Raw genomic sequence first — 16566 nt, forward strand, 5'->3', positions numbered from 1 at the left:
CCAACTTGGGACAGTGAAACCTCGTTAAACACTCATCCACCCACCCCTTCCTCCTCTCCTCTCCCTCCGCAAACTTGTCTCTGTGGGGCAGGCACTGAGGTAGCGGCGTTGGGACCGAACCCTCAGGCCCACGTTCCTGTTGCTCCCCCGCCCCCGCTGAGCTCCGGGAGAGCAGCGGCCCAGTGTCCTGCCACATCTCGGGGCCCCACCCAGCACCTGGCGCATAGCAGACGCTGTCCAAATTGTTGAATGACCTAGAAATTGAGCAACACCAAGGGGCTTGGGGCATCAAAACAAAGGGAAAACAGGGCCTCGCTGTTCTGACCTTGGCTCTCTGTCCTCGGGGCAGGTTCCGGGCCCTGGGGACAGCGGGACTGGAAGACCCCTCTGACCGGGAGAGGTGTGGCACCATCTTGAGCCAGGCGCTGGGGGCTGAGTCGCTGCTCTATCACCTCGGAGCCACCAAGGTGGGTGTGTGTGTCCGTATGTGCGGGGGACGGCATGGGTGGAAAGGAGAGGCATATTCTGGGACAAACAGGGACAAGCTTGGCATTTGGTGGTCCTTCCTAATTGGAGAGGGAGAGGGGCTGGGCAGCAGGCTGTCCCAGCCCCCCCGGAACAACAGATTGTGTGGCGGGAGGGAGGAGGCTGGGCCTGAGGAGGAGAGCAGGTGCCCATCCCCTGGACCTGCCCGCAGCCTGCACCTCTGCCCACAGGTCCTGCTGCAGGAGCAGGGCTGGCAGCGGCTGGAGCAGCTCCGGGCCCAGCGGTGCTCCCAGGCCTTGCTCACCCTGCACCGTGGCCTTTACTCCTGCATCTCCCGCCAGCGCCTCCGCCTCCTGCCCCGGATGCAGGCCCGTGTGCGTGGGCTCCAGGCCAGGTCTGCAGGCGCTGCAGCCACAGCTGCAGTATGTGTGTGGGGGGCAGGGCGAGGCCGTGGGCTCCTCCTCAAGGTGGTGGGGCAGGGCTGGGGAGACGTAGGTCTTAAGGCAAGTCCACCTGCCCCGGCCCCTCCCATCAGCACTTGCCTCCCCTTGATGGCATTCCCGCTCATACCCACAAAGTCTCTGCTTGAATACCCCCAGTCACAAGAAGCTCATTACGTGTTGAGGCCACCTGAACATGCAGTCCTAATCCTTTGATTGTTCTCTTTTCTACTCTACTCTCCACTCTGCAGCAAGAGCGATCTTTTCAGAGCAGGAATCGAGTATGTACGGCCTGCCTACCTCTCTGGCCCTGATGTCGGCCAGACTTTTCCACTCTAGCAACTTTGTCCTTCTTGGTCTTATAACGCTACCCTCCCCTTCTCACCTCATTGTCTCCTGTCACTCTCACGCCTGTCTTCTCTCATCCCTGCCACAGCTACTGGCTGGCCATCCGCCCCATCAACCCTGGGGCAGACGCTGGTGGCAGGGCTGGAGGCGGCAGGGCTGGTGCCTCCCGGGCTAGCTGGGGAGTCAGATTCAGACGGTAAACCAGCCACTGAACGCCCCAAAGCGTAACTCGAGGGCTGAGAATGAAGCAAAGCAGTGCCGGGGCGAGGGCACCAGGGAGCCTCCAGAGAGAGGACAACCGTGACCTATCTGTGTCTGTTCCCAAAACTTTTTCATCACAAAAACAGAAACTCTGTGCCCATTAAGCAATAAACTCCTTATTCCCCATCCCCCCATCCTCTGGTGACTTCCAGTCTCCTTATGACTTTTCCTGTTCTAGCTGTTTCCCGTAAGTTGACTCACATGCTATTTCCTTTTATGACTGCGGCTTTCACCTAATGTTGTCCAAGTTCCTGCATGTTGTAGCACGTATCGAACTTCATCCTTTTCATGGCTGGATGGTGTTCCATCGTGTGGATACACCACAGTGTATTCCTCCGTGCATCCACGGACAGACATTTGGGTTGTCGCCACCTTTTGACTATTATGGACGATGCTGCTACGGATGAGGGTGTACAAGTATCTGTTCTAGTCTCTGTTTGCAAATCTTTGGGGTTTATGCCTAGGAGTGGGATGGCTGGGTCGTACAGTAAGTCTATGTTTAACTTTTTGAGGAGCTACCAAACTGTTTTCCATTTTATATCCTATGAGCAATGTGCAAAAGTTCCGATTTCTCCAATTTCTCTGCATCCTGGCCAATACGTGCCACTTTCTATTGCTAAAATTACAGCCATCCTCGTGGGTGTGAAGCAGGATCTCATTAGGGTTTTGATTTGCATTCTCTAATGACCGATGATGTCGGCATCCTTCCGTGTGCTGCTCAGCCCCGGGGCATCTTCTTGGGAGAAACGTCTGTTCCAGTGCTCCGTTTTGCTGCTGGGTTGTAGGAGTTCTTTACATGTTCTGGGTACTAGCAAGTAGCCTCTGTGGGCCATCTGTTCACTCTCCTCACATGTGTCCTTTGATGCACAAAAGTTGTAGGTTTATTTTTAAATGTTTGTCCTGCTCAGGACTCCTTTGAGGAGTCTGGTCTTCTTACATCTTGGAATTTCTCAAAGATACTTTGTGTGCGCTTTCCCTGTTCCAGGATCTCCTATTCGATGTTCAGTGATGTTACTTTTTAATTATAAGTTCTGCCTCTTAAATAATAACATGACAGACTCTGTTCTACATCCTTGCATCTGCTAATTCCTTTCATCTTGTTATGGGGCAGGCTTTACAATAATCCTGATTTTATAGATCACGAAAATAAATCGCAGGGAGCACAGAGAGGCACAGCAGTTTATCCGAGATCACAGTAACTAACGGGCGGGGAGCGACCTGACCCCAGGCAGTCCGGCTCCAGAGTGGGATATTAGCGCCTGCGCTAAACAACCCCTCGGCTGACTTCTGCTTTCACGGTGTCCTGTTCTTCTCCTGCTGCTTCTGTGAAGCATCCAGGGCCTTCACGGCTCCAGAATCAGTTTTGGTTTTTTGGGGGGGTTGTTTGTTTGTTTGTTTGTTTGAGGGTCTCTGTTGCCTGGGCTACAGCGCAGTGGTCTCATCATAGCTCACAGCAACCTCCAACTCCTGGGCTCAAACGATGCTCCTGCCTTACCCTCTCAAGTAGAGGGAACTACAGACATGGCCACCACACCGGGCTACTTTTTCTGTTTTTTTGTAAAGATGGGGCAGTGGGGTGGGGGGAGGATTCCTCTGTGTTGCTCAGGCTGGTCTCGAACTTCTGACCTCAAGCGATTCTCCTGCCTCCGCCTCCCAAAGTGCTGGGATCATAGGTGTGAGCCACTGAGCCTGGTCCAGAGTCAGTTCTTACACGAATGTCTAGGCTTAGAGGATTCGGGCGCCAGGCAGGAGATGTAAGTTTGGACTCTTCATCCCTGCCCCCCACGGCCTCCAGGAAGCGGTACCTCCGGCGGCGAGCAGCTCTGGGACAGCTGAACACCGTCCTGCTGCTGGCCCGGCCCCTGCTCTGGAGGCGGCAGAGGCTGCAGGTGCAGGGGTTCGGGGCGGGTGCGGGACTGGGGAAGCTCGGGCAGAGGCCAGGCAGCCTTGGTCCACCAAGTTGGCCAAATCCCAACAGTGTCCACCCTCTCGGCCCAGCCGCAAGGACCGCGGCCTCCAGGCCATCACTCACTGGGCTCCTCCCTCTTCCCTCCGTGTGACTGGGGTCGCTTGGCCACCGGGGGGGTGCTGTCCTCCGTCATCCCTGCCTCGGTTCCTCCCATTCCCCCGCCCTCCCTGGGGCCCTTCTGCTCCTCTCTCTTGCCTGGTGACTTCAATTTGAGAGCCATAAAGCAGCTCAAAGGTCAGTGCCCACAGGCTGCCCCCCTCCCTGGCTGGACTTTGTCCCCTGGGACATTTCTTCCCTTCTTCCTGCCCTCTTGCTGGTGCCCTGGCAGACAGGCTGTGACTCCCGAGGTGCTGAGGCTGGTGAGGCTCTGGAGGGCCAGGGACAGGTGGGGGACAATTGCCCCGCCAGGCAGCTGCCCCTCCGGTGCTGTTCTCCTGCCTTTGCTGGTGTCAGGGCCTCCTGGGGGTAGCAGGGGCAGCTGAACTGTGGAACTGGGGAGGTGCCTCTAGGGGACTCATGGTGACTCCCCACCAAAGGCCTCGGCTCTTCCTGCGTCTCCCCCAACAGCTTGGACATTGGTGTGGCTGGCACGGCGACGGGGCCTCGGGGAGAGCACGAAGCATGGTAGGTGGCCTGGAAGCTGGAGGAGCTCTACACCAGGACGTGAGCCCACTGAACCTGGCACACCATGGGGGGAGGGTGTCAGGGGTGCCGCTATGGGTCCTGTCACTCAGGGATGTTCGCTGAGCGTGGACTGGGCTGCCCTTGGCGCTCCATGCTCATGATTCCCTCTGAGGGTCCTTGGGGCTCTGGTTGAGTGTCCAGGGCCAGAACGCTTGGTTTTTGGAGGGATGTTTATAATCCTGAGGCTGAGGAGGGACCCTGGGTCCCTGCGCCCCCTCCCTTGATTCCTGGGTGAGTCGGTCCTCCCCGCCAGGAGCTGGGGAGCTTGGAGATCCCGGCGGAGCTGGCCGTCATGCTGAAGACAGCAGAAGGTGAGTCTCATTGGTGCTTCTTGCCGGGACCCCTTCCCTGGTCCCTTTTCTGTGGGGTGGGTTTGTTCCCTGTGGTCCAGGGCCCCCCAAGCTCACCACCCAGCTCCCTGTAGCCAGGGGCTGGTGGCTGATGGTGAGAGGGGGTGCCAGGAGCAGTACTACACCTGGTATCTCTGGGCTGCTTCCTGATGTTCCCAGGCCACCAGGACGCCCTGGCTGGGAGCATCACCGAGTCCATGGCCCCTGAAGTCCCTGCCCGGCCCAGCCTGACCCTCCCACCAGACATTGACCGATTCCCCTTCTCCAGCTTCGTCTCCATCGGCTTCCAGGTGGGCCCCGGCCTGCACTCTCCCTGCCGGCCCCACCCATCCCTGACATGGGCACCTGCCCAGAGAGCTGCGCCTTTTCCCTCTTTCTCCACTTTTACTCTTCCCTCTCCAGTCACTGGGCTCTGGATGCAGATGAATTGCTCTGAAAACGTCCGTTGAACCAAAATATCTCACCACGTACACGTTTAGATCCATGTTGCCACACCTTTATTATACCTGCGGTATTGCGCAGCTGTGGAGGTCATGTCGTTAGAGAATGTTTACCAACAAGGGAAACTGTCTAGGCTCCAGCGTTCAATACAAGGGCAGGATTCAAAACTGTACTTACAGGCCGGGCGCGGTGGCTCACGCCTGTAATCCTAGCACTCTGGGAGGCCGAGGCGGGAGGATTGCTCGAGGTCAGGAGTTTGAGACCTGCCTGAGCAAGAGCGAGACCCCGTCTCTACTAAAAATAGAAAGAAATGATCTGGACAGCTAAAAATATATATAGAAAAAAAATTAGCCAGGCATGGTGGCACATGCCTATAGTCCCAGCTACTTGGGAGGCTGAGGCCGAAGGATTGCTTAAGCCCAGGAGTTTGAGGTTGCTGTGACCTAGGCTGATGCCACAGCACTCTAGCTCAGGCAACAGAGCGAGACTCTGTCTCAAAAAAAAAAACAAAAAACAGAAACTGCACTTATAGTATGATCCTAATTTTGTTTAAAGTCAACAATAGAGTTGTGTGTGCCAGGATGTATTTATCTATGCATAGAAAGTAAGATAAGAAAGAAAGAGACTTAGCTAGATGCAGTGGTGCACACTTGTCGTCCCAGGTACTTGGGAGGCTGAGGCAGAAGGATCACTTGAGGCCAGGATTTGAAGACCGGGCAACAGTGAGGACCCCATCTCTATGAAAAATGAGAAAAAAAATTAGCTGGGCATGGTGGTATGCACTTATGGTCCCTGCTATTGGGGAGGCTGAGCCAAGAGGATCGCTTGAACCCAGGAGTTGGAGACCAGCCTGGACAATATAGCAAGACCCCATCTCTAAAAAAAGATTTAAAAAAAAATTAGGCATATGCAGTGGCATGCACCTGTTCTAGGTACTTGGGAAGCTGAGGTGGGAGGATTGCTTGAGCCCAGGAGTTCAAGGCTGCCATGAACTATATGATTGCACTACCGCATTCCAGCCTGGGCAACAGAACAAGACCATGTCTCTTAAAAAAAAAAAAAAAAAAGAGGCTAAAATGTTAACTGTGATTATCTCTGGCAGTGAAATGCTAACAATGGTTTTAATTTTCTTCTTTATCCTTTTCCATGTTTCCTGAATTTTCTGCATGTGTGGGCACCAATTTTCTAATCAAAGAGCATTAAGGTGCATTTCTGCAATGGCATTCTGTGCAGCCCCTCCCTCTCCCAGGCGGGTGCTCCTGTGGGGCTCCCCCAGGGCTGTCCTCCAGCCAGCCCCTGCCCTGTCACCCTCCTTCCTTGCAGGAGCCGTCCCTGCCCAGGCCAGGGCAGCCGCTGGCCAAGCCCCTGACCCGGCTGGATGGCGAGAACCCTCAGTGTGCCCTGGACATCAACAAGGTGGTGAGTAGCTCAGCGGAAGGGGACGGGTGGGCCCTCGCGGGGACGGGATGGGCAGATGGAAGCCCTGCACGTGCTGCCCTCACCACGCTGCGCCGGCAGATACTGCGGCTCCTGGGGGACGGATCCCTGCAGACCTGGCAGAGGCAGACCCTGGGGACCTACCTGGTGCAGCAGGGGCAGCGCCGGCCGGGGCTGCGGGACGAGCTCTTCAGCCAGCTCGTAGCCCAGCTCTGGCAGAACCCGGACGAGCAGCAGAGCCAGCGTGGCTGGGCCCTCATGGCCATCCTGCTCAGTGCCTTTCTCCCCATGCCAGCCCTGCAGAAGCCCCTGCTCAAGTAAGGGTCCTGGGGGTGGGGGCCTGGCAGGGGGGCCGGCAGACCACCCCACCTCCACAGCAGCCCTGTGCTGTCCCCACAGATTCGTGTCTGACCAGGCCCCCAGGGGCATGGCGGCGCTGTGCCAGCACAAGCTGCTGGGGGCCCTGGAGCAGTCGCAGCTGGCGCCCGGGACCGCTCGGGCCCACCCACCCACCCAGCTCGAGTGGATGGCTGGGTGGCGGCAGGGCCGCATGACTCTGGACATCTTCACCTTCAACGGTGATGGCCGCCTCCTGCCGAGGCCTCCCCAGCCTGCCCCCTCGCCCTCCACAGACCCCTCCTCCCGCAGCCTTCCTGCTGCCCCCGCTTGCTCAGTGACCCTGATCTCCCCCCCATCTTGTTTTGGGACCCAGTGGGACAGCAGCCCCTTCCCATCAGGGTGGCCCTGCCGCCCCTCACTCCTGTCCCCACACGGCCCCTACAGAGGAGTGCTACTCGGCCGAGGTGGAGTCCTGGACCACGGGGGAGCAGCTGGCCGGGTGGATCCTGCAGAGCAAGTATGGGGCCTGCGGGGGACAGTACAGCCAACGCTGACCATCGTCCCTGTCCTGCCTCCCCCCAGCCCATTCTTCCTCCCACGGGGTGGGGAGGGGGTGCCCCCAAGTGTGAGGGTCAGTGGGCGGGGTCCAGACTGTAGACTCGAGGTGGGGGAGCAAAGAGGAGAGATTACGAGGAGGGGCGTGAGCGCACCTGGCTGCTCACGCAATAGGCCAATAAACAGATGTGAGCGTTGGCGACGACGTCCAGTCACAAGGAGAGCTGTCCCAGCTGCAGAGCATGGCGGTCCCAGGGCCACCCTCCCCTCCCCAGCCTCCACCCTCTGGTCCTGGCCCCTTCAGGATGGCCACTGCCTCCATGACCACCCCCTACTCTTTGCCCGTCCCACCCAGAGGCCTGGAGGCGACCCCCCGTGGCTGGTCCGTGTCGCTGCACTCTGGAGACGCATGGCAGGACTTGGCGGGCTGTGACTTTGTGCTGGACCTGATCGGAAAGACGGAGGACCTGGGGGACCCAGCCAGTCCCCGCAGCTACCCCATTAGCGCCCCTGGCTCGTAGGTGCTGCCCCATCACACCTGTCCCTGGCCTGCCCCTGCTGGTGACTCCCATGGCCACCCTGTCACACCCAGGGGCTCACAGGAGCAGCTGTAAGCCCTGTCCTCCCACCCTGTGGGGTGACCCCCATAGCAGCTTCTACCTCTTGCCTCAGCCTGGGCGCCCCCAGCTTTGGCAGCCCCCTTAGCGAGACCTCCTGTTTCCCACAGAGCCGAGGCCATCCCCCCTGCCCCTGGTGTCCAGGCCCCCTCGCTGCCCCCAGGACTCCCTCCAGGTCCAGCCCCAGCACTGCCCGGGAGAGGACACACAGGTAAGGCTGGGGTGGGCATACTGAGGTTGGCAGAGTGTGGGAAGCCCCCCACCCCTAGTGGATGGTGCCAACCCTCTCCCTGCCCCGCAGGGGACTCCGGCACCTCGGGGAGCCTGGATGGCTTCCTGGAGCACATTTTCGATCCAGTCTTCTCCCCGGGCTTCAGCGTGAGTGTCCTGCACACCCCCATCGACCTCTGCCCCTGCCCCTCTGGGGCCTCTGCTGCCCCTTTCCCTTTTCCCAGCCTCTAGCTCTGACCTTGTGACCATTGTCCCTTTAGGATCTGGAACAAGGCTGGGCTCTGAGTGGCCGCATGAAGGGAGGGGGCGCCATGGGGCCCATGCAGCAGGGCTACCCCATGGGTGAGTGTGGGATTTCCCGTGGAGGGCCTCCCCGGCCCAGCAGCACGGGCAGGCATGGCCTGGGCCCCCTCAGGCAGCTGGGATCAGCCTCCGGCCAGCAGCCTGGGGGCCGATGTTCTTGTCTTTGTTTAGGGCTGGAGGGAGGTGGTGTATGTGGGCCCAGGTAGGAACTGACTTGGGGCACCCCGTTCCCTTAGTGTATCCAGGAATGATGCAGATGCCCGGATACCAGCCAGCTATGGTCCCTCCACCAGTACCCATGATGCCAGCCATGGGCGCAGTCCCTGCCATGCCAAGTAAGGCTGGGCCAGGGCACTGAGGTCCCTTCTCAGGAGAGCAGTTGTCAGCTCTGGGACTGCAGGGGGGAGGGTCCCCTAGGAGCCCAGAGTGCACAGTGGGCAGAGGGCCTTGAGCTTGGCTGTGGTGCTCACCCGCCCTGGCCGCCTGCTGTCTGTGCAGCCATGGTGGTACCGCCGCAGCCTCAGCCGCAGCCGCAGCCGCAGCCACAGCCCCTGCTTCCCAGCCTGGACGCGAGGCAGCTGGCAGTGCAGCAGCAGAACTTCATCAACCAGCAGGCGCTGATCCTGGTGAGGGGCAGGCCCCCCCCCCCCGGGCCGTAGGGGGCATGTCTGGAGGGAGGGGTCTAAACTGGCCCGTCACCCCTTCCCCTTCAGGCCCAGCAGATGACCACCCAGGCCATGACCCTGTCCCTGGAGCAGCAGAACCAGCAGCGCCAGCGCCAGGCTCAGACCTTGGAGGCTCCTTCCCAGGCCCCACACTCCGCCATCACCCCCAAGCCCAAGAAGCTCCCTGCCCGCCGGGAGGAGCCAGAGCCTGAGCTGGAATTGGTGGGTGCCTGCCTGAGGGTGAGGAGCTATACCCTCAAACAGGGTGGTGGGGCAGGGCTGCAGGGGTGAGAGGTATGGGTGGGGTGAGCAGGCAGATGAGGAGAAGCTGCTCGGCCCAGGCCCTGGGACCCCAGGGATCATCATGAGTGTGGTGACGTGGCTGGCTACAGTGGCTCTTCCCGTCTGCCTCCTGCCAGGAGGGGCCCTCAGAGGAGGCTGAAGACAGGCCCTGGCAGCCCAAGAATTTCCAGCAGAAACGAGAATATTTCCAGAACATGGGTGAGGGTGCTGGGGGGTCCCACATGGAAACTTTGCCAGTGCCCCCAACGTGGGTCGGGGCCTGGGGCTTGTCCAGGAGCCCGGGTGGACAGGCTGGTGGGCTGACCTCGGTAACCATGGCAGGCAACGTGGACCATGTGGGCACTTACAGGGCGGCAGCAGATCAAGGTGAAGATGGTGAAGCCTCCTGCCAAGGTCCAGATCCCCCAGGGGGAGGAGCTGGAGGAGCCGGAGGAGCCGGAGGAGCAGGAGGAGCAGGAGCAGGAACCAAGAGCAGGTGCAGGGCCGGGGTGGGGGCCAGGGCTTGGGGCTGCTGTGCTCTGCAGTGTTTAATGTCTCTCCTCTTCCGGGTCAGTGCTGTCCCCTCCTCCTGCCCCCATACTGAAGAAGCCATTGAAACAGGGTGGTGCCAAAGCTGTGAAAGAGGCTGAGGCTGAGCCAGCCGAGGAGGCCGGGCCTGGCCGTGATCCAGGGCCGGCCAGGGGCAGGGGGCCCGTGGTGCGCAGCTCGGACCCCACGGCTCGGCGGCCGGAACCTAGCAGGGAAATTCGAAACATCATCCGCATGTACCAGAGCCGCCCGGGCCCCGTGCCTGTGCCTGTGCAGCCATCCAGGTGGGCCTCTGGGGGAGGTGGCCCCTGGGGAGAGGTGGCCCCCAGGGGAGGTGGCCGGGGCTGCTCTGTTCTTCAGGGAATCGCCCTGTGGACCTAGTGACCTCTTCCTTCTCTCAAAAGGCCTTTCAAAACTTTCCTGAAGAAAAATGACCCTAAGGATGAGGCTCTGGCCAAGCTGGGGATCCAAGGTGCCCACTCGTCCCCTGTGGTGAGTTCCCCGTCCCGTCCCCTCCAGGGCATGGGATGCTCTACTCGGGAGGCGGAGGCTCTCTGGGGCAAACTTGGCCTCAGCCCTAGACTCAGTCCCTTGTGCCTTCTCTGTGCCCCACCAGATGCTGTCCCCCAAGGGCCCTCCACCAGCTGTGGCTCCTCGACCCAAGGCCCTGCCACAGCCTGGGCCCTCCAGCTCCATCAAGGAAAAGCAGGAACCCCTTCGAGACTTGTTTGGCCAGAACCCACCCACTGCCCAGGCCCCCCAACCTCCGCCAGCGCCCCCGCTGCCTCTGCCTGAGGACCCAGGGGCCCCTTCAGCCGAGCCTCGTGGTAAGGAACCCCACACCCCCTGCGTGGTGGGCTTCACTAGGGTGGGGGCAGGATTCCCAGCAGCCCCTTGCTGCCGTGGCTGGAGGCGTTTCCGCACGGCTGAGGACAGCTGCTCAGGCTCCCAGACTTTGGAGCCCCAGCTTCCCCATTCCCGCCCAGGGCAGGGCCTGGCACTGAAGGACTGTCACACACAGGGTGTTGTCCTCAATGCAGACCTGACAGCTTTGTGGAGAGTTTAGTGGCCCTAGCTGATGTGGTCATAGAGGGCCCACGAGCCTCAGGGCCACCAGGGAAAATTTAGGACCGGGAATGGAGGCAGGAGATGGTACCGTGGGCAGGAGTGAGGCAGCTGGAGGTTGGGGGAGCAGGGCCCTCAAAGTCCCCAGGGCTGAGGGTCTCCCCTCCAGGGGCCCCCATCCTAAGGCTCTTCGCCCCCTCCCCCTACCACGCCAGGCCTGACGGAGCCCATGGGGGACCAGGGCACCTCCACCCAGCTGCTCGTGCCCTCCGGCAGCGTGTGCTTCTCCTACACCAGCGCACCCTGGAAGTTGTTCCTTCGCAAGGAGGTGGGCGTGAGGGTGGGGCCTTGACCTGGCCTCTTTGGGCTACAGGGAGGTGGCTGTCTGTGGAGATCCCAGCATCCCTTCTCCATAGCCCACCTTTGGGCTGGTTTTCCAGGCCCGGGAGGGCAGAGGTGGGCTGGGCAGAGGCACTAGACCCCCTAATCTTGGCTCTTCCCTGCCTTCCTCCAGGTGTTCTACCCGCGGGAGAACTTCAGCCATCCCTACTGCCTCCAGCTCCTCTGTGAGCAGGTGAGAGCCTGGCCCACCTGCGGCATCTGCAGGTGCCCTTCACCTAATGCCTGGGCCAGGTTAACACCTGTGTGGGGCATAATGGCAGCACTTCCTGTGTGCCCAGTCCTGCCTTCGTTTGCTTAAATCTTTACAACATCCCTGAGAAGTGGGCACCGTTATTAACCTAGTTTTAGAGATGAGGCTTAAAAGCAGAGTAGACAGCACACAATACGGGTTTTGGCACACAGTAGGTACTTAACAAGTGATGGTGGTTACTTTGCTACTTCTGGATGCTCCCAGGAGTGCGCCTCCCTTCCCCCAGCCCTACCCAAACCTTCAGGGAAGTGTCTCTCGGCTGATCCAATACAGTCATCGTGGGGTCTCCAGGCAGTGAAGGTGGCAGGGGACAGGCAGTGTGGGTAGACGTGGCCCTGGGTCTGGGCACCCCCCCTCCCTGCTCCACCTAGGTCGAGACAGACAAGCCCCAGGGAGCTGCTCCTCATGGGGCCAAGGGGCTCCCGCTAGGCTCTCCGGCTTGTCCCCCACGTGTGTCCATGGCTGCTCCAGGGTGGGCTCTGGCCTCTTGTCCTGGTGGTGACCACCTGGCTCTGCCCCCAGATCCTACGAGACACCTTCGGCGAGTCCTGCATCCGGATCTCCCAAGATGAGCGGCGCAAAATGAAAGACCTGCTGGGTACATGTCCAGGGACCTTGGGGCCGGGAGCTTGAGTGCTGGGGGCCAGGCCAGCCCTGAGGGAGCAAACTCTGGGGCCTTCCTGTGTGAGCAGAGGGTGGCACCTGAGGACAGCCTGGGCCCTTCCTGCCCACAGGAGACTTGGAGGTGGGCCTGGACTCCCTCGCCACCGCTGAAGACAGTGTCAAGAAGCGCATCGTGGTGGCTGCTCGGGACAACTGGGCCAATTATTTCTCCCGCATCTTTCCTGTTTCGGTCAGTGGTACTGGTGGCAGGGGCGGGGAGTGGGGAGGCCAGGCCCCCTGTCTGGATCGAACAAAGCACAGCCACTGTCCCTGAGCACCTCCCGGGCCTCTTGGGCAGCAGCGGGACCCAGGAACCTGCCTGTGACCCACCACCTTCCTGGCAGGGCGAGAGTGGCAGTGATGTGCAGCTGCTAGGTGTGTCCCACCGAGGGCTGAGACTGCTCAAGGTGACCCAAGGCCCCAGCTTCCGCCCCAACCAGCTGAAGATACTCTGCTCATACAGGTGACCTGGCCCAGAGCCTGGGATGGGGGGTGGCAGGAGGGCCCCAGCTCACGTGCCACTCGTGCACAGCTTTTCGGAGGTGCTGGGCGTGGAGTGCCCCCTGAGCTCTACCCTGGAGCTGTCACTGAAGAATGAGCAGCTGGTGCTGCACACGGCCAGGGCAAGAACCATCAAGGCCATGGTTGAGCTGTTCCTGAGTGAGCTCAAGAAGGCAAGTGTAGGCTGGTGGGGGGCCGGGGGGACCAGGTGGGCAGCCTCCACCTGGGCTGTATCTCCCCTGTCTGGTTTACCTGGGGTGGGGTGGGAGTTTAGGCTGGGTCCCTGGAAGGCTGGTGGGGAAGCAGGAGGGGTGGGCAGCACTGGGAGGCACAGGTAGCCTCGTTCCTCGCTGGCTGCTCACCCACCCGCCCGCAGGACTCTGGCTATGTCATCGCCCTGCGCAGCTACATCACTGATGACTGCAGCCTCCTCAGCTTCCACCGTGGGGACCTCATCAAGCTGTTGCCGGTGGCCACTCTGGAGCCGGGTATGGCTGGGGGCCAGCAAGGGTGTTGGCACAGGGAGGGCATCTGATTGGGGGAGCCCACAAGGGGCGGAGGAGCCAGGTGGGTGAGCCGCCACCCTTGGGATACCTTCTAGGTTGGCAGTTTGGCTCTGCCGGGGGCCGTTCCGGACTTTTTCCTGCCGACATAGTGCAGCCAGCTGCTGCTCCCGACTTTTCCTTCTCGCTGGAGCAGAAGAGCAGCCAGCGCAAGCATCACTTGCAGCTCAGAGAGCCAGGGCTGACTCAGTGGGACAGGGCCTTGGAGGTGAGGAAGAGGGGAGAGGCAGAGGCGAGGCCTCCCCAGGAGTGGAGGCAGGAAGGGGTGTGATTGCCCCAGAGGCTGCTGGGTGCCTGGACCACCTGCTGCCTGCCTCCCGCGGCCTGGTGTGCAGTGTTTCTCTGATGCTGTCCTCTCCTGCTTGCCTCATCTTCCCAGCAAGACTGTGAGCTCCCTGCAGGCAGGGGCTGGGCTGTACATCCCTCGTGTCCCACGTGCTGCTTGGTTTGGTGATGCCATACAAGACGCTCAATAAATAGCTCTTGACTTTCCTGGCTGCTGGTGTTGCTCCTCTTGGTCTGGCTGGTGTGGACAGGGCTGGGGCAGGGCCCCTGGGAAGGCTAGTGGGCACTCTGGTGGCACCACATTTCCTGTGCTCCCAGCGCCCCACCCGTCCCCGGAACCAGGCAAACAGTGATGACTCAGAGGCCACCAGCCTGCCCTCCTCCACGGCCTACGCCTCTCTGTCCACTGACTCCTGTAGCTACACCATGCTGGAATTTGCCCTGCGCTACTTCCGGAAGCCTCAGACCTTGTGAGTGCCCTGGGCCAATCCCTGTGCCTGTCCTCATCTTTCCAAAGTGAGCTCCTTGCTCGTAGCCACCAGGCCAGTGCTCTCACTACCCTCCCCACGCAATTGGGATGAGGGTGGGGGGCTGAGCAAGCAGGGCTGTCCCCCCGTCTGCCCCCACAGGCTGGACCCGACAGATGGAGGAGCTGAGGGGAAGGCCATGGTCAGCCTGCTGCAGTTCAGCAAGGTGAGGGCAGAGGTGGGAGGAGTATGGCCAGCAGACCCACCCTTTGACCCCCGTGCACCCCAGACTCAGTGCTGCCTCTTGGGCCGCAGGCTCGCATCCAGGAATCGCTCCTCAGCATCAGTGATGAGGACACGAGCAGGCAGGCGGTGGCTGGCTTCCAGTGTGAGTGGCCACAGGCACCCTGGTCCCCATGTCTGTAGTGCCACGGACCTAGGCGCCTTGTCTCCTTCCCTCCTTGAGCGCTGCCTGGCTCTGCCCCAGTCTGTCAACTCAGGGAAGCTCACTGGTGGTTCCTGCGCCCCACGGCCCTCACCCGCTCCTACTCCACCCGGGGGTGTGGGTTGTGTGGAGTCTGGGGCTGGAAGGCAGTGGACGGGTCCAGCCGATGCTGTGCGCACCGTGTGGCGCCTTGGGCACCCGTGGACTCTCTCTGAGCCTTAGTTTCCCCATGGGTGGAGCTGGACCCTCTGTCCCACCTGGCTCCCACGTACTTTGTGAGGCCCAGGTGGCAGGTGAAGGCCCTGTGTAGCAGCAGCATACGCCAGGGCCAGCCCTGGCCAGCCTGCCACGTTTCTTATCCTGCCTGCAGCCCTGATGCAGTTTATGGGTGACCAGTCCAGGCCCCGGGGCAAGGACGAGCTGGATCTGCTCTATGAGCTGCTGAGGGTAAGCCAGGCCGCACGCCCGAGTGCCGGGCTCAGTCCCCGCAGAGCTTACGGTGAGACAGACAACGATGATGTGACGTGTCTTGAGTGAGAGGTGCCATGGAGAGTAAGGGAGTGGGGAGGGGGCTGCTTCTTCACGGCAGACCTGCAGGGAGTGAAGGAGGGAGCCACGTGCCCTGGGGGGGGGGTGAGCCTACCACTGTCATACACCGGCAAGGCCAGCGTGGCTGGAGCCGAGCGAGGGAGGGGAGCGTGGAGGATAAAGACCGGGAGGGCAGAGGGCCCAGGTCACGGCTGGCCTCGCAACCATCGTAGGCCTTTGTCCCAGAGAGATGGGAAGCGGCCAGGAGCGTTTTGAGGAAAGACTTGGCTTACATTTCCCAGGGTCGCTCTGGCTGTGGTTTGAGATTCTGAGGGTTTAAGAGCAAAAGGTCCCAGGTGAGATGGTCTGGTCTGGTCTGGTCCAGGCGCAGCAGTAAGGGGAGAAGTGGGAAGATTTGGAGCCAGCAGTGTTTGCTGACCAATTGCATGTGGGGGTGACAAGGCCAGGGCAATGACTGTCATCCGCAAGGAGCATGTCTGGGCTGGCGGAGGAATCTGTGTCGGACACAGGAGGACTGAAATCCCAGACTTCCAAGTGGAGGGTTCTGGGGTTCAAGAGCATCATCAGATGGGAGCAGCTGAGACCATCAGACCCAGAGAGGTTCAAGGGCACTGCAACACTCAGAGGTCGGCCGCGCGCGGTGGCTCACGCCTGTAATCCTAGCACTCTGGGAGGCCGAGGCGGGTGGATCGCTCAAGGTCAGGAGTTCGAGACCAGCCTGAGCAAGAGCGAGACCCCGTCTCTACTAAAAATAGAAATTATATGGACAACTAAAAATATATATAGAAAAATTAGCCGGGCATAGTGGCGCATGCCTGTAGTCCCAGCTACTTGGGAGGCTGAGGCAGTAGGATCGCTTAAGCCGAGGAATCTGAGGTTGCTGTGAGCTAAGCTGACGCCACGGCACTCACTCTAGCCAGGGCAACAAAGTGAGACTCTGTCTCAAAAAAAAAAAAAAAAAAAAAAAAAAAAAAAAAAAAACACACACTCAGAGGTCAAAGAGAGAAAGTGGACCCAGCAAAGATGACTTAAGACAGAGATCAGAGAAGCTGGAAGAAAGTGACTTAAAGAAGGTGACCAGTCCGACAGATGCTGCTAAGCTGAAACAAAGACTGAGGGACCGCTGGGATGTCACCTTGACTCAGCTCCAGTCTACAGATGTCAGCAGGATCTCTCTAGGGCTTCAGACTCCACTGCCCTGCAGCTCTGCAGCTCTGCTGCCCCACCCCTGCCCTGCCCACCTGCCCTTCTTGTCCCCACAGCTGTGCCAGGAGGAGAGCCTCAGGGATGAGATTTACTGCCAGGTCATCAAACAGGTCACAGGACACCCCCGGCAGTAAGTGGGGATGGGCAGGGTAGCTGCCGGGGGCCCTACGGTGCTGGGGTTGGGCCAGCCTGAAGCCCAGGCTCTCTGCCCTG

At 60.3% G+C, this 16566-nt stretch overlaps 1 protein-coding gene across 1 annotated transcript in view; it reads left to right on the top strand.

Moving 5' to 3' along the window:
* Positions 1–16566, top strand: part of MYO15B (myosin XVB) — a 31909-nt gene that overhangs the window by 12452 nt on the left and 2891 nt on the right. Inside the window, exons 20-54 of the mRNA XM_069483171.1 lie at positions 350–467; positions 717–880; positions 3331–3424; positions 4072–4128; positions 4442–4499; positions 4698–4828; positions 6303–6398; positions 6498–6733; positions 6816–6994; positions 7200–7272; positions 7666–7827; positions 8038–8138; positions 8229–8305; positions 8419–8500; positions 8698–8796; positions 8960–9087; positions 9175–9366; positions 9549–9627; positions 9779–9904; positions 9983–10241; positions 10362–10449; positions 10574–10784; positions 11238–11350; positions 11537–11596; positions 12197–12272; positions 12409–12527; positions 12682–12800; positions 12870–13011; positions 13215–13326; positions 13440–13609; positions 14005–14156; positions 14316–14379; positions 14469–14541; positions 14969–15045; positions 16410–16483. Coding sequence (XP_069339272.1) covers positions 350–467; positions 717–880; positions 3331–3424; positions 4072–4128; positions 4442–4499; positions 4698–4828; positions 6303–6398; positions 6498–6733; positions 6816–6994; positions 7200–7272; positions 7666–7827; positions 8038–8138; positions 8229–8305; positions 8419–8500; positions 8698–8796; positions 8960–9087; positions 9175–9366; positions 9549–9627; positions 9779–9904; positions 9983–10241; positions 10362–10449; positions 10574–10784; positions 11238–11350; positions 11537–11596; positions 12197–12272; positions 12409–12527; positions 12682–12800; positions 12870–13011; positions 13215–13326; positions 13440–13609; positions 14005–14156; positions 14316–14379; positions 14469–14541; positions 14969–15045; positions 16410–16483 — 4161 coding nt within the window. The remainder of the gene's footprint in view (positions 1–349; positions 468–716; positions 881–3330; positions 3425–4071; positions 4129–4441; positions 4500–4697; positions 4829–6302; positions 6399–6497; positions 6734–6815; positions 6995–7199; positions 7273–7665; positions 7828–8037; positions 8139–8228; positions 8306–8418; positions 8501–8697; positions 8797–8959; positions 9088–9174; positions 9367–9548; positions 9628–9778; positions 9905–9982; positions 10242–10361; positions 10450–10573; positions 10785–11237; positions 11351–11536; positions 11597–12196; positions 12273–12408; positions 12528–12681; positions 12801–12869; positions 13012–13214; positions 13327–13439; positions 13610–14004; positions 14157–14315; positions 14380–14468; positions 14542–14968; positions 15046–16409; positions 16484–16566) is intronic.

This window comes from Eulemur rufifrons, chromosome 9, assembly GCF_041146395.1.
Source record: "Eulemur rufifrons isolate Redbay chromosome 9, OSU_ERuf_1, whole genome shotgun sequence".
NCBI classification, from domain to species: Eukaryota; Metazoa; Chordata; class Mammalia; order Primates; family Lemuridae; genus Eulemur; species Eulemur rufifrons.